The sequence below is a fragment of the Manis pentadactyla genome, chromosome 19, assembly GCF_030020395.1.
Source record: "Manis pentadactyla isolate mManPen7 chromosome 19, mManPen7.hap1, whole genome shotgun sequence".
NCBI classification, from domain to species: Eukaryota; Metazoa; Chordata; class Mammalia; order Pholidota; family Manidae; genus Manis; species Manis pentadactyla.
The window spans coordinates 5,731,783-5,749,863 of NC_080037.1; the positions used below are offsets into that span (position 1 = coordinate 5,731,783).

General features: G+C 43.8%; 1 protein-coding gene across 4 annotated transcripts in view; it reads right to left on the bottom strand.

Moving 5' to 3' along the window:
* Window positions 1–18,081, bottom strand: part of DDR2 (discoidin domain receptor tyrosine kinase 2) — a 135,187-nt gene that overhangs the window by 34,273 nt on the left and 82,833 nt on the right. For all 4 annotated transcript variants that reach the window (XM_036922853.2, XM_036922854.2, XM_057495053.1 and 1 more), the window contains one exon: window positions 718–820. In XM_036922853.2, coding sequence (XP_036778748.2) covers window positions 718–820 — 103 coding nt within the window. The remainder of the gene's footprint in view (window positions 1–717; window positions 821–18,081) is intronic.

The window sequence follows — 18,081 nt, forward strand, 5'->3', positions numbered from 1 at the left end:
CCATCTGACCCCACCCACCACCGCTCCTGTCTTTTGCACACTAAGATGGAAATTATGGAGAAGGTTTACTAGAATTGCTTTTCTTGTGGGTGATTCCATTTGAACAAAATACTTTACACCAAAAGAATTAGATTAGAGGATGAGGATCAGGCCCCAACAAGCCGAGTGGCTCTTGATGTGGGTGTTTATCACTGTAGAGGACCCCTGACACTGGGCCATGCAGAGCCCCATGCTCCGTTTATGGGCCCTTCTGTGTAAGAAGCCCTTGAAAGAAGGCAAGAATTTGTTGGGGGCCTCAGCGTCTGTTTAAGGACTTGATGCCCTGCACTGTGAGCGCCGTCCCACAGACCGGGAAGAGCACCGGGTCTCCTGACCCCCAGGGTCCCACGTAATCTGTACCTTCCCATATCTGCCCCCGGAGCCCACTCCGTGCACTTGCTCACAGTGAGGTGAAGCAAAGCAAGCCCACTGTGTACCAGCAGACCCCCCATCTGCTGGACAGCTCTAGGGCTCTGGTGGGGATGGGGTTGTCAGGCCAGCGCGTGTTGCCCAGCCCTCAGTTCTCTTCCTGAAAACATACGGAGCGGGGCAGGCCCACTTGATGTCCTTCCCCCATTCCCACCAGCTCCCCCCAAGCACTACCCTTCTTCCCCAGCCCCTTGAGCCGGGAAATCTATCCAAACAAGAACTCAGGCTTTTTGGGGTATCTATCCCCACCTTCCATATTTGGCAGCTGTGGAGTCTGACCACTGGCTGGAAGCTGTGATGTCCTCATCTGGAATGTGGCCTCCTGACATGCCCAGAGGATAGCGGCATATGGCTGAGAAACCGAAGAGAAAACAGAGGAAATGCTTTTATTTTATTTCCAGAGGACTCCCCACCCCCACCCCAGGAAGAATATAATTCATTGGACAGGGAAGAAAAGGACGGAAACCTTCCCAAGTCCCCTGTAGCCCAGCTTGACCTTCTCGACTCTCGCAGCCTTTTCCTCCTGGCCCTGCCTCCAAATTCATTAGCATCCAACCCTCCAGGCACCGACCCTCGGCCAAACCTCTCTTTTGGTCCAAACTGACAAGTAATGTAACATAATTTATCCTTTCATTTGGTGGCAACCCCACGGCCCATCCCCACGGCCTTATTAGCAGATGCACACTTCTGATGGGTTTCCCGGCAGCGCTGGGTCCTCCTCGTAAGGACCAGGCACTGCCGAGGATGCACAGCACTCTTTCTTCTCTGGGTAACTGAGTTCACGAAACTCGGGGGCAAAGCCACCGGTGGTCCCGGGGAGGAACTGAACACACAGCTTTGGCCCCCACCGGTATCGTGCTTTGGCCTCTGCCTAAAAATAATCACCTCTGGAGACGAGACGATCTACAACCAAGACAAAGTAACAGGAAGCAGATTTACCTTCCTGGGTGAAACAACTAAAAAATGGGCAAAGTATATGAAAAATTAGGTTTCAGTATAATGCATATCAGACAGCAAAGGACAGCCATCCCTGAGAGACAGGAAAACAAAATGAGTCCCACAGTCATGCCAGCCTCCTAGCGGGGGAGAAGGCCCGGGCTGTGACCCAGCGAGTGAGCACCTGGCAGAGGCTGGAGGAGACAAAGACAGGAGGGGGTGACAAAGGGATTAAAACTCTCAGGACATAGGGTTGCCCAATAAAATTCAGGATTCCTAGCTCTACTTAAATTTCAGATAAATGAATAAAAAAATAAATAATGCCAGGCATGTAAAGAAGCAGGGAAAGAGAACCTATAACAAGAAAAAAGCGATCAATTGAAACTGATTCAGAACTAACATAGAAGTTAGAATTGGAAGAAAAGAACATTAAAACAGTCATAACTGTATTGTATATTTCAAAAACATAAGGAGAACTATAGATGATATGGAAAAGATGGAAAAATTTCCAGGATGAAACTTGAATGCATGAGGTAAAATACATTGCATGGGGTTAAAGGCAGTTATACACTGAAGAAAAGATTAGTGACCTTAAAGACAGTCTTAAATTATCCAAAATGAAACAAAGACAGAGAAGAGACTCAATCAAACAACAAAAAACAGAATATCAATAAGTTGTGGAACAATTTCAAACATCCTAATACACTTGTAAATAAATTCCCTGAAGAAGAAGAGAGGGAGACAGAAAATCATTTTGAATAAAAATTGGTGGAAGTTTTCTTCAAATTTGATGGAAATTATAAACCCGAGAAGCCCAATGACCTGAAGCACAAGAAACATGAAGAAAATTACACCAACAGGATACCATAACCCAATTGTTTAAAACAGGTGATAAAGAGAAAGGTTTTAAAGCATCCAGAAAAAAAGGACATGTTATAAACAGAGGACCTGAGATAAAGATAACAGCAAATTTCCCACTGGAAATGGTAATTATATAGTAAATATATAAGATGATTTTTCATGTTATTTACATCTCTAATTGGTAACTGACTATTCAAACATAAATAATAACAATATATTGTGGGGTTTATAACATATACGGAAGTGCAATACATAACAGTAGCATAAAGGTGAAATGGGAAAAAATGGTTAACCTGTTGAAAGGTTCTTATACTCTATGTGACGGGATATCATGTCAACTTGAAGACAGACTTTACCTAGTTAAAGATGTATACAACATACCCTAATGCAAGCACTTAGTATACTTTTTTAAAACTTAACAGGTAATAAGTCAATAAGAGAGAAAATGGAATCATCAAAATTCAATTAACTGAAAAAAAGGCAGAAAAAAGGAAACAAAGAACAGAAATGACAACTAGAAAGCAAATCGCAAGAATACAGATTTTTTAATTAACCATATGTGGATTGTAGAGGGCATTATGCAAAGTGAAATAAGAGAGAGAAAGATGATTTCACTTATATGTGGAATCTGAAAAAAAAATAAAACAAATGAACAAACAAAACAAAAAAAGACTCATGAACACAGAAAACTGGTGGTTGCCATGGGGGGTTGGGTGGGCGATGGCAAAATAGGTGAAGGGGATAAACAGGCAGAAACTTCCAATTATAAAATAAATAAGTCATGGGGATGAAAAATACAGCATAGGGAACACAGTCAATAATATTTTAATAATTGTGTGGTGACAGAGGGTAACTAACCTTATCATGGTGAGCATTTCATAATGTATATTATTGTCAAATCACTGTTATACTCCTGAAATGAATATAATATTGTATATCAACTATACTTAATTTTTAAAAACCAAAAACTAAAATTAAATTAACTACACAAACAATCCCATTATATATAAATGGTCTAAGTATCTTAATTAGAAAGTAGAAACTGTCAGAACAGATTTTTTTTTAAAGTCACACTGTATATTGCCTACAAGAAACACACTTTAAATACAAAACATGGATAAAGTTACAAGTAAAAAAGAGGGAAAAAGATATATAATGAAAACTTAATCAAAAGAAACCTGAAGTGGATATAGTAACACACAATAGATTTCAAGACAGGAATAAAGATGGTATTTCACAATGATAAAGGGGTTAGTTCTTCAAGAGCACATCATGTTCCTAAATGTTTATCCACGTAACAGAGCCTCACAAACAGTGACTGCAAGGGAAAAAATGGACAAACGCACAATTAGAGTTGGAAATTTCAACACTTTTATCTCAATGATTTGAAAAAAAACAAGTAGACAAAAATGAGTAAGGATACTGAAGATTCAAACCCTATCCACCAGTTTTACCTACTTGACATTTACAGAACTGCCTTCCCACCAGCACAGAAATACACACTGTTTTCAAATGCACATGTAACATTTACCAAGATAGACAATATGCTGGACCATAAAACAAGTTTCAATACATTTTTAAAAAGTCAAGTCATACAAAACATGTTCTCTGATAGTAAAGCAATGACTATTTAAAGAAATAAATACTGGAAAGATATCTGGAAAATCCTCAAATATTTGCAAACTTATACCCTCCTAAATATGCCATAGGCCAAAGAATAAACCAAAAAGGAAATCAGACAGTATTCTGTACTGTAAAATAATGAGAATATAACAAAGTTTGTACCTACCTCTGAGAAGTACTAATGGGGAAAATTACCACACTAAAAGCCTATGTTGGGAAAATGAAAGGTGTCAGAGCAGCGACCTCAGCTTTTCCCCTTAAGAAACTAGAAAAAGTAGAGCAAATTAAATGCAAAGTAATTATAAGAAAAGAGATAACAAATATATCAGTGGAAATCAATGAAATAAAAAAACAGAAAAACAAGAGAAACTCAATAAAATCAAAAGCTGGTTCTTTGACAAGACGAAGAAAAACAAAGGACAGATCTCCAGCCAGATTGACTGGGGGAAAAAAAGAAGACACCACTAACACCAGGAACAAGGGAAGTTGAATCACTACTGATCCTACAGATATTAAAGATATTAAAAGTATAGTAAGAGAAATAATATAAACAATTTTATGTCAACAATTTCCAGATGAAGTAGTCAAATTTATTGAAAGATACAAACTACCAATGCTCACTTATAAAGAAACAGATAATGTGAATATCCCCATATATTTGAAAGAAATTAAACATATAGTTAACAAACTTCCTATGAAGAAAACTCTAGGCCAAGATGTCCTTCCTGCTGAATTCTACCAAATATTTCAGGAAGAAATAATACCAACACTCACAAACTCTTCCAAAACATTGAGGAGAAGAGGATATTTCCTGACTGATCCTATGAAGTGAGTATTACTCTGATAGAAAAAATGACAGGAACATTATAAGAAAACTACAGACCAGTATCCCACATGAACATAGATGCTTAAGTTCTAAACAGAATCTTAGCATGTTAAATGTAAAAGACATATAAAAAGGATAATACATCGCAATGAGGTGGGAGTTATTCTAGGAATGCAAGGTTACTTTGACATTCAGACATCATTCAATGTAATTCACCATAGAAACATACAATAAGTGAAATTATTTCATGATTTCAATAGATACAGCAAATGCATCTGATAAAATCAAATATCCTTTCCTGGTAAAAATTCTCAGCAAACTAGGACTAAGAAACTTCCTCAATCCATGGCTAATATCATATGTGATAGTGGAAGACAGAAAGTTTTACTCTTAAAATCAGGAACAAGACAAAGATATTTGCTGTGAACACGTCTACTTAACATTATATTGGAATTTCCAGATAGGGTAATAAGGGAAAGGAAAAGGATAATAAAAGGCACCCAAATTGGAAAGGCAGAAGTAAAACTGTCCTTAACAGCAGGTAATACGATCAGTTATATTTTTAAAAAATCAGATGGAATCCATAAATGAGAATTAGACCTACTATTTAGAACCAACAAATGAGTTTAGCACCATTTGAGGACACAACAGTCAGTTGTCATTTCTATATACTAGCAACGAACAGCTAAGAGTTACAAGAGTATCAAAAAATATAAAATACTTAGGGAGAAACATGACAAAAGATGTGAAAAATCTGTACACTGAAAACCATCCAAGATTGCTGGGAGAATAATATTAATAAATGGAGATACAGACAATGTTCACAAATCATAAGACTCAATACTATTTAGGTGGCCCTTCTACTTAACCAAAATCTCAGCAGGCATTTTTGCAGACATAAACAAAATGATTCTAACATTCATATGGAAATGCTAAGATCCCCAAATAGCCAAAGCAACCTTGAAAAAGAAGATAAAAGGAGAATTAAAATCATGTTTTAAGACTTAGGAAGCAATCAAGACAGTGTGATATTGGTGTACAGATAGAAAAATAGACCACCGAGTCAGGAAAAAGTCCAGACGTAGACCCACATATACAATTACATGTACATTTGCATATACCTTCATACCATGCAGCTATTCTACTCCTAGGTATTTACCCCAAGGAGATAAAAGTACGTGGCCATACAAAGACTGAGTGTTCATAGCAGCTTTATTGTAATAAACAGTCCAAATCAGGAAACAAATATGTCCATCTACAGGTAAGTGGATAAACAAGTTACAATGCACCGTATGATAGAACCATATGGTAGCTCAGCAGGCCTGGGATTAGAAAGAAGCAAGTGAGGAGTGTAGGGTTCACAGTGCAAGGACTCCCCTCCCAGGTATGGGGGTGTCATGCTGCCTTTACAGGGTCACAGAGTGAGTCCTCTTTGCATTTTATGCCCTAGCTACCTCATTTGCTTCACCTCCTCTCTGCTACTGAGCAAAAAAAGAACGATCTACTGATACACACTACAACCCAGAAGAATTTCAAAATAATTATGCTGAGCAAATGAAGTCAGACAAAAAGAGCACATAGTGTAGGCTTCCATTTATATACAATTCTAGACAATGAAAACAAGTCAATTTATAGCAACAGAGAGCAGCAGACCAGCAGTTCCCTGGGGGAAGGAGTTGGGGGGGGAGGGAGGAATTACAAAGGAGCTTAAAGAAATCTCTGCCAGGGATGGATATGGTCATTATCTCGATTATGGTGATGATTTCACAGCTTTATATACAATGTCAACACTGATCAGATTGTGTGCTTTCAGCGTGTGCATTTTATTGCAACAATTATACTTCAATGAAGCTGTTTTTTAAAAAGTAACTCTGGGACAGGATAGTATATGGAGATTTTTATTTGTGTATTTTCGCTTCCCTTTGCAAAGCAGGCAGTCAGGCCTTCACATTCCTTCACCCCATGGGAGGTTTATGTTTACAGGACAGAAATAAGAAACTGCTTGAAGACAACGGCTTCCTGGAAAGCAGTTGTTAAGGGATGGAGTCGGGTGGGGTAGCGGTGGCAGACAGAAAAGTGAGACTTCCTAGGCTGGGAAGGGGACAAAGGTAGTCATTTTACAGCACTGACAGACCAAGCCCTGTTTCCTGGAACACCCCGCAGAGGTAGCAAACAAAGGGAAAATGCTTTCATGTGAGTATGGTGCCCAAGCTGGGCAGAGAAACGGCAGAACTGTCCTTAGGGAGCATCACGGGCATGGAGAACGAGGCTATCCGTGCAACCATGAGGAGCCGGAGGCAAGAGGCCCTTCTGCCCGCACCATCCCAAGCGAAGCGCCTGGGTTCCTGTGTGACCTGGGGAGAGGGGACTGTGTGACCTGGGGAGAGGGGACTGCTCCAGGCCGAGCATCAGCTGGTACTTCCAGAAACAGCACGAAGGCCATACACCCAGGGAAACACCGCCGTGTGCCCGACCACTGCATTTCCAAGTCAGATTTCACTCAAGAGATGAACATGGGCTTTCGCATCACTTTGCCCATGATTTCTGCATCTGAGGTGATCGGTTCTGTAGATAATCACTATGCTTGAATCTCAAGGGCCATTCTGGAATGAAGCATCAGATTCTCAAATTCTAAACTCTCTGGAATGTAAAAATTGAAGGGAGGAGTAAGGATGAGCAAATATTAACACAGGATGCCAATGAGGCCAGAATTACCAACGAGTGAGGTCAGTGTACATGTCTGAAATCATGCACAGGGCGCGGCCCTCTCGTCTCCCCATCCCTTTATGTGGTGGAGGCCCTGCCCTGATCCGAGCCTGCTCTGGACCCTTCCTTGATGCCTTTAACCCACATGCTGCAGGCCTCAGGCCAGTGTACCAGCTTCCTGCCTTCGGCGTCTGGAACACAAGCCCAGCTCCTGATGAAGTAGAACTCTGCTTTCCCTTTGCCCCTTCTCCTGCATGCATATCGCCCCCAAGGGTCCCCCCGGTGGGTGGGGGGTGGGGGGTCCCTGGCTGGCTAAAGCAGGCGTTCCTCGCTCCTATGGCTGTCATCTATGTCACAGCACCCCTAGTTGCTATCCTGACCCCTAAAATACAGTTCTTCACAATTTGCAAAGTGCTGGTCCATAGCTCCGCTCCTTTTTACCCTTACAACCCTATGTGGTAGACAGGGCATGTACTATTATTCTCAAATTATATAGGAGGCAGCCAGTTGGAGTCCCACAGCTATTTAAGTGGTAGGGGTTTGACTTAGATCATATTCCTGAGTCCCAACGCCAAGTTCGTCCCATGCACCAGACTGCCCCTCTGCTTTAACGGCAAGAGTGCCCTGTGCCTCGCACCGTGCCACGCTGTGGCGGAAGCCTTGCAGGGGAGCGGCAGAGCTGCCCTCCCGCACCTTGCCTCCCTTCCGAAACCAAAGCTTTGTCTGTGAATCCAGGCCTGTCTCCAACTTCACTCCCAGCACGATAATCTACTCATTTGCTTGGTGTTTTCCATATCCATGTTTTTTAAAAAATTTTGATTTGTATTTATTCACTCACTTAATGGTCAGTTTTTGGTGCTATAGGGGTGGAGAAACAGACAATAAGCAGATAAATATATAACACGAGAGAAGATGGTAATGTTGTGAAGAAAATTAAGAATGGAAAGCAAGTAGGTGCTCTTTTAGGTAAAGAGATCAGAGCCTTTCAAATAAGGCGGCTGAGCAGAGATCTGAGTGAAGGAAGCCAGCCAGCTGGGCTCCTCTTTGAGGCGAGGCGGTTTCACACAGGGGGCAGCAGGGGCCAGAAGGCACGGCCAGGAGGTTGGCGTACCTGAAGGAGAAAGCCCACCTCCAGTTGTTATCCAGCATTCTCCTTTGCAAGGTAAATGAACTTGCACTCAGCCGCCACAAGCATTTCTGAGGAAGGGTAGTCCCGATTCCAATAAACTCCTCCTTCCGCATTTCTAATCTCTCTGTGGGCAGTGGGTTCCTACTGCTTTGTAGCATCATTATCCAGGGGTGAGTCCTACCTCCCCTACAGATGGCAAACTCTTTGAAGAAAACAGGGGAGACTACATCTTATTCACTTTTATTCTCAATGCACATCAGGGAAGAGAAGAAGTACTCAAGAATATTCATTGATGAAAGAAGGCAAACTTTAGACATAGATGAGGAGTAGGAACACGGTGGGGTAAAATACAGTCTCCCTCCAAACCTCACCACCAGTCTCTTCCATTTCTGCCAACAATATTCTCCCAAATTCTGGAGCCAAAAATCTTAAGGCCACCTTGACTCCATAGCCAGACCATCAGCTGATGTAAAATCCTATTAGCTACGCTGAAAATATTTCCGTATCCCACCTACTTCTTCCCACATATTCTGCTACCATTCATGCCAGTTCTGTGTCTTCTCTCGCCAGGGATGGAACAGTGACTCCTAAAGGGTCTCCCTTTGTCCACCGCGCCCTGTGGATCTACTCAGCGTAAGTCAGATCATGGACCTCTTGTGCTCTTAGCTCTCCACTGACTTCCCTCCTCCAGCACAGACACGTTCGGAATCTGCACACGCTCTCGGGAGCCAGCATCACCTGTCCGGTGGCTGTCTCGGACCTCCTCTCCACCCCCTCTCCGCATCAGCCACACTGGCCCCCCTGCTGCTCCTCAAGAAAACTAAGGGTGCTTCTTGGGGAAATGTCCTCTGCTGCTTAAGAATTGAATTTACTAATGGAATCATCTCTACAGGGTTGAGGAAAGAGAAGTGGAATACCACATTTCCCCCTTTTTCACATGTTAACATATCTGAACTCTGAATGCATCTTACAAGCAAAGAGTCATAGTTTTGTCTCCTTTTTCTTAGAGTTACACAAAGTAACAATACCTTTCAGGGTCAGCAGTTTCCTAAATTCAGTGAAACACAGTAACAATAACAGGCATTTAGAAATAGTTATCAAGTGTTAGGCAATGCGCTAAGTATTTTCTCCTTATTTCATGTTTCCCACTAATCACCCACTCTGCAAGTAAGAGTTTAAATAACGGCCCCAGGCCACTCACTGAGTAAATACTAACTCAGTCTAGAATCTGATTCTAATGACTGTGACCTCACTAAGCTATACAAACTCTGAAAATCAAAAAAGACTTCAGATCTGCTCCTGGCTCTACCACTCACACCATGTGTGCTCTAAGCAAACTCCACACCCTCTTTGTTTCCTCTTGTGGAAAGCAAGGGAACTGGGTTAGTCGTTTTCTCAGGCAGCAGTTCCCAAAAGCCAGTATGTGGACTAACGGTTTTAGAATCGCTTGGGAGGGTTCCAGAATACATGCTTGTCCCCCTCTTAGAGACTTCTCTTTGGTGTGACCAAAACAGAGCCTAGGAACCTGAATATTTTTAAAGTTTCCTGGGTGACTCTGCTGTGCAGGCAGGCTCAGGACCCAGTGCCCCCAGGTCCCTTCCATCCTGGACACGCGGTGATTCTCCAGGACCACGTCAGGCAGCCGTGCACAGACCCACGGGGCTTTCATTCCTGGCAGTCATACATCTCTAGTCACGGGGCCATGGGGATATGAGGACTTGGGTTTCTCAGAACACCTAAAGTAAACCAGAAATGGGGAAGGAGGATTGCACTGGGTGAACCGTGATATTGTTGCAAACAACTGCCCCACTGGGGGCTGCTTCTTCTGGGAACAGCAGCCAGCAAGTTTTCACAGAACTGCAGCTGCTGCTTTTATGAAACATTTTAGTTTGATTATATTTCCTGGGCTCCGGAATCCTTTCTATGGTGTGTTCTAACTAAACCTATACAGGAATTTTCCTATTTAACAGAGAGAGATCCCATCTAGGATACTCTATTCGGTGTCCCGGGAGTGCCAGTTCCCTTCCCGAAGGCTCTCTGCTTGCCTTCTCTATCCTGCTAGAGCTGTGATCCGAGGACCAGCGGTGTCACCATCACCTGGGAACTTGTTAGAAATGCAAATTCTCAGACCCCATCCCGGACCCCCTGAATCAGACATTCTGGGAGTCAGGTGCAGCCAACTATGTTTGCACTGGGGACTCGAAGACGCACTCAGGTCTGATAAGGGAGGATCTGGGGGGGTGAGACCAGGCTTTGGTTCTCCACATAAAGGAAATGCCAAGTGCGTCGGGACTGCTCTCCGCCTCATCACCTCCAGACCTTCCATCACACCTGCGTGCGGACAGCAGGGCCGACACCGTGATGAGAACTGGAAACGCTTCCCCTGAGCCGAGACAGGTGGTTCGGAGCCTCTGCCTGGTGACCAGAGTGGAATTCTGGGAGAGGAGATGTTATTCCTGCTAATGGCAACCCAGAACTGAGAGGTAGACGTGGCCTAGAGAATCACCCAGTCCATCAGCAAATCCCACAGATACCACTTCCTGCAAATTCCTGGACTCCAGCTATCTCCCTCCTCCTCAGCTCTTCCCATGTGGGGTCCGACCTCACCACCTTGCCTCTGGACTTCATAATGCCTTCTAGCTCCTGTCCTGGTTCCCTTATCCTCCCTCCCTGCACAGAAGTCCTAAGCAGACCAGAGAGCTTCCTAAGCCTTTGTTCTGGCATGAACCGTCTAACAGCTGTCCATTCTTAGGTTAATGTGACCCGTGAGGTCTACGTGATCGGGCTTCGTCCTACCTCTCTGGTCTCACAGTCCACTATCCCCCCATCTTTGCTCTTTGCATCGCAGCACACCGGGCTTGTTTGAGCTTCATGCACCAAGTCCCCTCCAACCTCAAGGTCTCTCTGTGTGCTCCTCCTCTCCCGGCCTCGCCTGCCGACTCCTGCTGACCCTCCCGCTCTCAGCCTGTCCTCTCTCGGGGAGCTCCTCTGTGCCCTCAGGTAAAGCAGGAATCACCGTTCCACGTTCTCCTAACACCCTGGTTTTCCTTGACAGTGCTTGCCACACCTGAAATATAAATAACGGTTTGATTTTCATCTCCCCACTGAGGAGTGTCACAGGTACAGGGCTGCAGGCTGTATCACTCTCTGTTGTCTCCCCAGTTTCTAGTAGGGGGCCTAGCTCAGTATTAACTCAGTATTCAGGAAATATCTGTTGAAAAAGTGGATCAAAGAAAATTTTCCTGTTGTTAAATGTTTCCTGTTGTTAAATGACAGGACTTAAAAACAGACGCCAGGAAAGTTAGGCAAGGCTATCTCAGACTAATGGTGTTTAGCCAGGGTAGGTGAGACTCCCTTATAATTTTGAGTCATTCCATAGTTTATTGCAACTTATCTGTTTGTTCATGGGCTTGCCTAACAAATGTACTTATTTAATGGCTGTTCATATATTTATCTAACAACTAAGTTCCTGCAATGAAGATACAGTAGTGAACAAGACAGATAAAATGACTTATCTCATGGACCTTACATTTTGGTACAAAAGACAGAAGAAAGGTGATCGATTTTCAATAGTCAAATTATCTATTTGATGATGGCTATTACTATTACTACTTCAGGTGGTGTAACAAAGTTATGGAAAACACTGAAATAGTTACGGGGGATAAAAGTTAGGGCGGGGGGTACTCTGAGTAAATAATCTTTACCAGAGGTTTTCCATTTCGCTTGTGTTTGTTTTCCTCCGTACTGACACCTTAAGCAATTTTGAGCATAGTGATTATGTCAGGTTCTTCCTTTTCGCACCTACACACAGCTCCATGAACACTGACAAATAAATAAGTAAACAACAAGGTAGCGAGAAGGATGAATGAGAACGTCACCACGTGTTGGACTGTCAAGGGCAGGTGCTGTGATTCACTCATTCCTCGGCCCCAGAAACTGCCGGAGCGCCCGGCCGGAGCAGGTACCCAGCATGGGTTTGCTGCAGAAGGATGCTGCTCAGCCGCTTGTCGGCAGGCAGGGCTTTGTTCCACTGGGGGTCAGGGTCTGTCACAGTGAGCACCGCTCCATTCCCGGGTCACAGCCATCTCCAGGAGAAAGTGAGCAAGGGGATGCTCTTTCAAGGGCTCTGTGCGCATTTGCAATGGAGGAAGAAAAGCTCTGAAATGAACATCAGTCGGTGGACACCAGATAACGCATCCAGCAAGCCGTGCTAAGGAGGGATCCCCAGCCTTTGGTGAGGGCGGGCATGGAGGATGGGAAAAAAAGACAGCAGTCTCCCTCTGCACCTTGATATGGATCCCTGTTCGGTGCCAGAGTGAGGCTCTGGGCCTCTTCAGACAATGGGAGGGGGTCTGGAGGTCTTTCCAGACCTGGGACCAAGGAATACAAGGATGAGTCCAGGGAATTCAGAGATAAGAGCTGGCAAAGCAGCTATCGGGCAGTTTCGTGGTGAATCCGTATTCCCAGGGACCTCAGAGAACGGGCACAGGAGAACAGGCAACCTGGTCTTGGAAGGCCTTTCTCTTCCTAGTGGGTCTTTGGAACCCGGATAAGCCTTGGCCCAGGGCAACCAACGTGGCAGTTCTCAGAGTACCAGTGTGGTTTTCCTATTGAATGTGCCTATTTTTGGTACACTCCTTCTGTGGCAGGGATCCCAGCCAAGAGTGAACACTCGGAACTGCCAAGCCCTCAGCACCAGGTCCTCTTGCTCTCTCCCAGCCCACTTTATGTTTATCAGACCCTATCAACCTGTCTCTGAACGCCACGTTATGAAATACGAGGAGCATGAAAGGGTGGAGAATGCGAGGGAAGCAAGAGACCCAGCTGCAAAGAGCTGTCTTGGATTTTTGCCTGCTGAGTTGTTTTGGTGGTATCTTGACACTTGCACTACCCACCAATCTCCTGGACAGAAAAGCCGATTTACCTTCCAGTTTCCCAGAGTGGAAAACTACCAGTGCGGCCGCCGCATGCCCAGGCACAGCTCCATCTGTCCGGGCTCTGGCCGGGCCTGGCATGCAGGCTGAAGAGAAGCAGCTGCCAGCAGGCTCCAGCTTCCCAAGAATGAGTTCCATACTATGCCGCCAAGGTTGAGTGCCTGAAAGGGCTGCTTGTTCTGTGCTGTGCACCATCTCGCTGCCAGCTCCAGATCACAGGCTCACCCGTCAATGAGTGTCCTTTACACAGCTTCCAGGAAAACACACACATCGTACGCATGAGGCCCGAGGCACAGAGAGCGGACACCTGGGGCTCTCTGGGCACGGAGAAGATAAGACTGACCAGGAGAGGAGTTCTGCGGGTCCGCCAGGGGACCCAAGACAGTCAATGGTCTAAAGGAGCATCTGCAACCATAAATGTTATAACCAGGAAGGGATGTTAGTCCATCAGCCCCTCCAGTGGCTCCATGTTAAGTATCAGAAGCTCTGAGGCCCGAAACGGTGGACTGACTTAGAATGCACAGCTGACTCATGTAACCAGGACTGAAACTGAGGGCTCCTGATCCCCGGGTCCTCTTTCTTCAACCCCAGGGCACCATGATCGAGTTCCTCCCATTCCAGAGAGAACAAGGTGATGCAATAAAGAAGCTGTCACTCGGGCCCCTGATCCCCACAAGCTCCACACTGCAGGCTACTTCTGGCTGGTTCATTATTCAGGTAAAAATATTCACATAATGGAATCCTGCTAAGGTCCAAGAAAGATGATTTGGGTTCCTCTCAGCATGATGAGGCAGGCCATTTTGCCAAGACCTCTTTTGCTGAAGTTGAAATACCCTTTAGGAATAGTCTTTTAGAATCGTAGTTTTCCTAGAAGCCCAAAATACTTCCAGAAGCAATTAGTGCTCAGCTCTGGAAGAGGGGTCAAGGGACTGAGGTGAGGGTCAGACAAGAGGCATTTTCCTTCCTGGTTTTGCCATGAAATAGTGTGTCCTTTCCACCAACAAGGATGTAAGTCAGACTGGCGGCTGGATAGCCACTAAGGTCAGGAGTTGAGAAGAGAACTGGGGCACGGTTCGGAATCGTAATAGGTCTATGCTTAAACCTTGATTCTGCCATTTCCAAATAACAGGACTCCAAGACAAGTTACTAAACCTCTCCGAACCTCACTTTCCTTGTCCTTAATAATCCTACCAAGGAGGATTGTTGGAGAGATAATACAATGTATACAAAGAACTTTGCACACTTCATGGAAGGAAGGCTCATTAAATGACATCTAGGAGGAGGTAGAGGGCATTATTTGTTTTAAGTTACATTCACTCTTTCTTAAGCAATTCAGAGGCTTAGTAGCCTTGGGGAGGTTGATTAAGCTTTCAGCCTTTCAGTTTAATGGTAATAGTAGAATTTGTTTATGGGAATGCTGTAAAGAAATATGAGTTAATATACATCAAGATCTTGGACAGTAATGTTTAGAGCACAGTAATGCTTACAGCACTAATGTTAGATAAAGGTTAGGCATTATTTAGTTTTTAATTAATTAAAGGTTTTAGTTAAAAATTTTTTCATGTATTCTTAATCTTGCTATGTAAAAAAAAAATTAGAATTGATTCCAAAGTTGTAAAATATGAAGAAATACTGGTTAAGGGGGAAAAGAATAGGAACAATAAGATAAGCTAAGGTTAACATCCAAAATTACTACATTTGATTTGATACCGTTTGCTAGTGATGGGCCTCAAATTTGGCTCTGAGCTTTCTGCGAGCCAGTGTGAAGAGCAGAGCATATCAGTTAACGTGAATCACAATGGCAACAACGTAAAAGTTAACTTTATTTTCCATTTCCATGTAGGAATGAGTAGTCTGCAGTGACCAGCAGTCCCCTGAGAAGATCTGGGAGAGCTAGATAGAACTCCTTAGTAGGACTGCTGCCACGGTTGAGAGCCGAGGGGCTCAGACTGCAAAGAAGCGAGGGGCTGAGAGCGGAGGTCATTTCCGCAGCCACTTTTAGGCATTGCTCAGTTTGGAGCAGGAGCAAGAGGCCGACCGACCTTTGCTCTGACAGAGAATCACTTCGGGGCAACACCCCAGAGCTTTGAAGGAGACCTGGGATCCCAACAGCAGGCAGCATTTCTCTTGCTTGGCACATCCGCCAAATGTACAGCTATCTGCCACTAGTGAGCCAGTTCCTCGACAGAAAAAGCTGTAACGACGTCCTAAATATTGGTCTAATCTGCTGAAAGCAAATAAACAAACTAAAATTACAGTTTTCCCAAGGTGAACTTACCCTATCTCCACGGTCAGGGCTCTTTATGCCAGGATGAATCATTTCTCAAGTCAGCAATACTTGTACATAGAAGACACACTTCACTGTTAGACCTTATATCTTGAATACAGGTCACAGCACCAAAAGACTGATTCTATATTCCTCCCTTGAAATGCCAAGAGTGAGAGCTTTACACATATTTGGGTAAATTTAAGTACATTTTCCTTTATTTGTAACCACTGAAATGTTCTGCCGAAAGGCCAAAGCAGGGAGACCCTAGGCATTCGGGGATACGCGCTGAGACTGCCTTACCTCTGTGAGGGGGCCTCTCCAGGCCCTGGACACCAGGAGCCGGACGTCTGGTACGGCACATCAGGAGCTGCAGCTCTGTGCCCCTTCCCTAAAGGGATGACATTCTTACAGCTCTCTCTCAACTCCTAACATCTTTGTGAGATCAAGTCTCATGTGGCATAACTTAGATCCTTTTTCACAGGAAAGCACAGAGAAGTCTGGGAGCTCCTTAACTACCTTCCCACTTTCTCCTTATTCTGTAAACACCTACTGATTGCTTATTAAGCCAGGCACTGAGATAGGTGTCAGGCATGGACACACAAGAGATCATCCCTACACAACTAAGACAAAGGCCAAACTCATAAACATCTGTGAGGCAGGGGGAGAAAGTAGCATATTCTTAACATCACCCGCTATTTAAGCCCCCAGAAAACCTCACTGTTTTGACTGTCTTAACTTTTACTTTATTGTGTATGTGCCCAAACCACTGAAAAATTCTGGGAGGCCTATCTTGCCACATCCAGGCTCTTCAGAGGCTGCTGGCTAAGACCAAGAGCTAAGTCAACAAACTATTCTCCCCAGAAAAATACACTGTCGTGGATATGCTTGGCCTGGGCTCAGAGCCCTGCATCCCCTTGGAGTTAGGATGGCCAGAGTTCAGGGTTACTAAAAGCCCCCATTCCCCAAAGGTAACTTGAGTCTCTCTTAGAGACCACAAGGCACCATAATCATCACGAATGAACTCTTTTTTCTCTTTCCTCCGCCATTATCTGCTTGGTAGAAACCATTGTTTTACAATGTTGGGGTTAATTTCCTTCTCTTCCAAAAGTAACAAATCACCACCCTTTGTATTTGCATATGACTTTCCAAAGCCGTTTCACTTTCCTTGTCTCCTTTGGTCCCCCTACAATAAACCTCTGAAGTGCAGAGAGCAGAATTTATTCTCCCCATTTAATAAGTGAGCAAAGTGAAATATAGAGATTTACTTAAAGTTGCAGTGCTGGGCAGCAGACTCACAGACTCCAAGAAGGGACTAGTGGTTAACAAAGGGAAGGGGTTGGAGAGGGTGGGCGGGGAGGGAGGGAGAAGGAGATTAAGGGGCATTATAATTAGTACATATAATATAAGTAGGTCATGGGGAAGGCAGTACAGCATGGAGGAGACAAGTAATGACTCAAAAGTATCTTACTACGTTGATGGACAGTGACTGCAATGGGGTTGATGGGGGGACTTGATAATATGGGTGAATGTTGAAATCACAATGTCACTCATGTGAAACCTTCATAAGACTGTATATCAATGATACCTTAATCAAAAGAAGAAAGTCACAATGCTGGAAATTGACAAAGTAGGAACTAGAATCTAGATCTCATTTCCATTGTCATGGTCTGTTCACCATACTACGTTGTCATCACACTCTGTTATCAATGCACACTCTCCACACCATCTACAGTGAGACCAGAGGGTCAAGAATAGCCACCAAGGTGGGGAACAGTCTGGGGAGAATGGCCCAGAGAGGCTTATTGCCTATCTAAATCTTAGAACATCCCAGTCCCAGATTTGTTCAAATATGATAGCAAGAGGAACCTGCATCCTGGTTACAGGATATAAAATCAATATACAAAAATCTGCTGCACTTCTATATACTAACAATGAGCTATCAGGTAAAGAAATAAAGAAAACAGTCCCATTTACAATTGTATAAAAAAGAATAAAATACCTAAGAATAAATTTAACCAAGGAGGTGAAAGTCTTTTATATTAAATACTATAAGACATTAATAAAATAAATTGAAGAAGATAAAATTAAGTAGAAAGACAGTGTGCTCATAGATTGGACAAACATAAATATATTTTAATATTTTAAAAAATAAATATAAATATATATAAAAATAAAAACAAGAATTAATATTGCTAAAATGTCCATACTACCCAAAGCAATCCCTATCAAAATTCCATGATACTTTTCAAGAACTAGAACAAATAATGCTAAAATCTGCAAGGAACCACAAAAAGCCCTGAATAGCCAAAGCAATCTTGAGAAAAAAGGA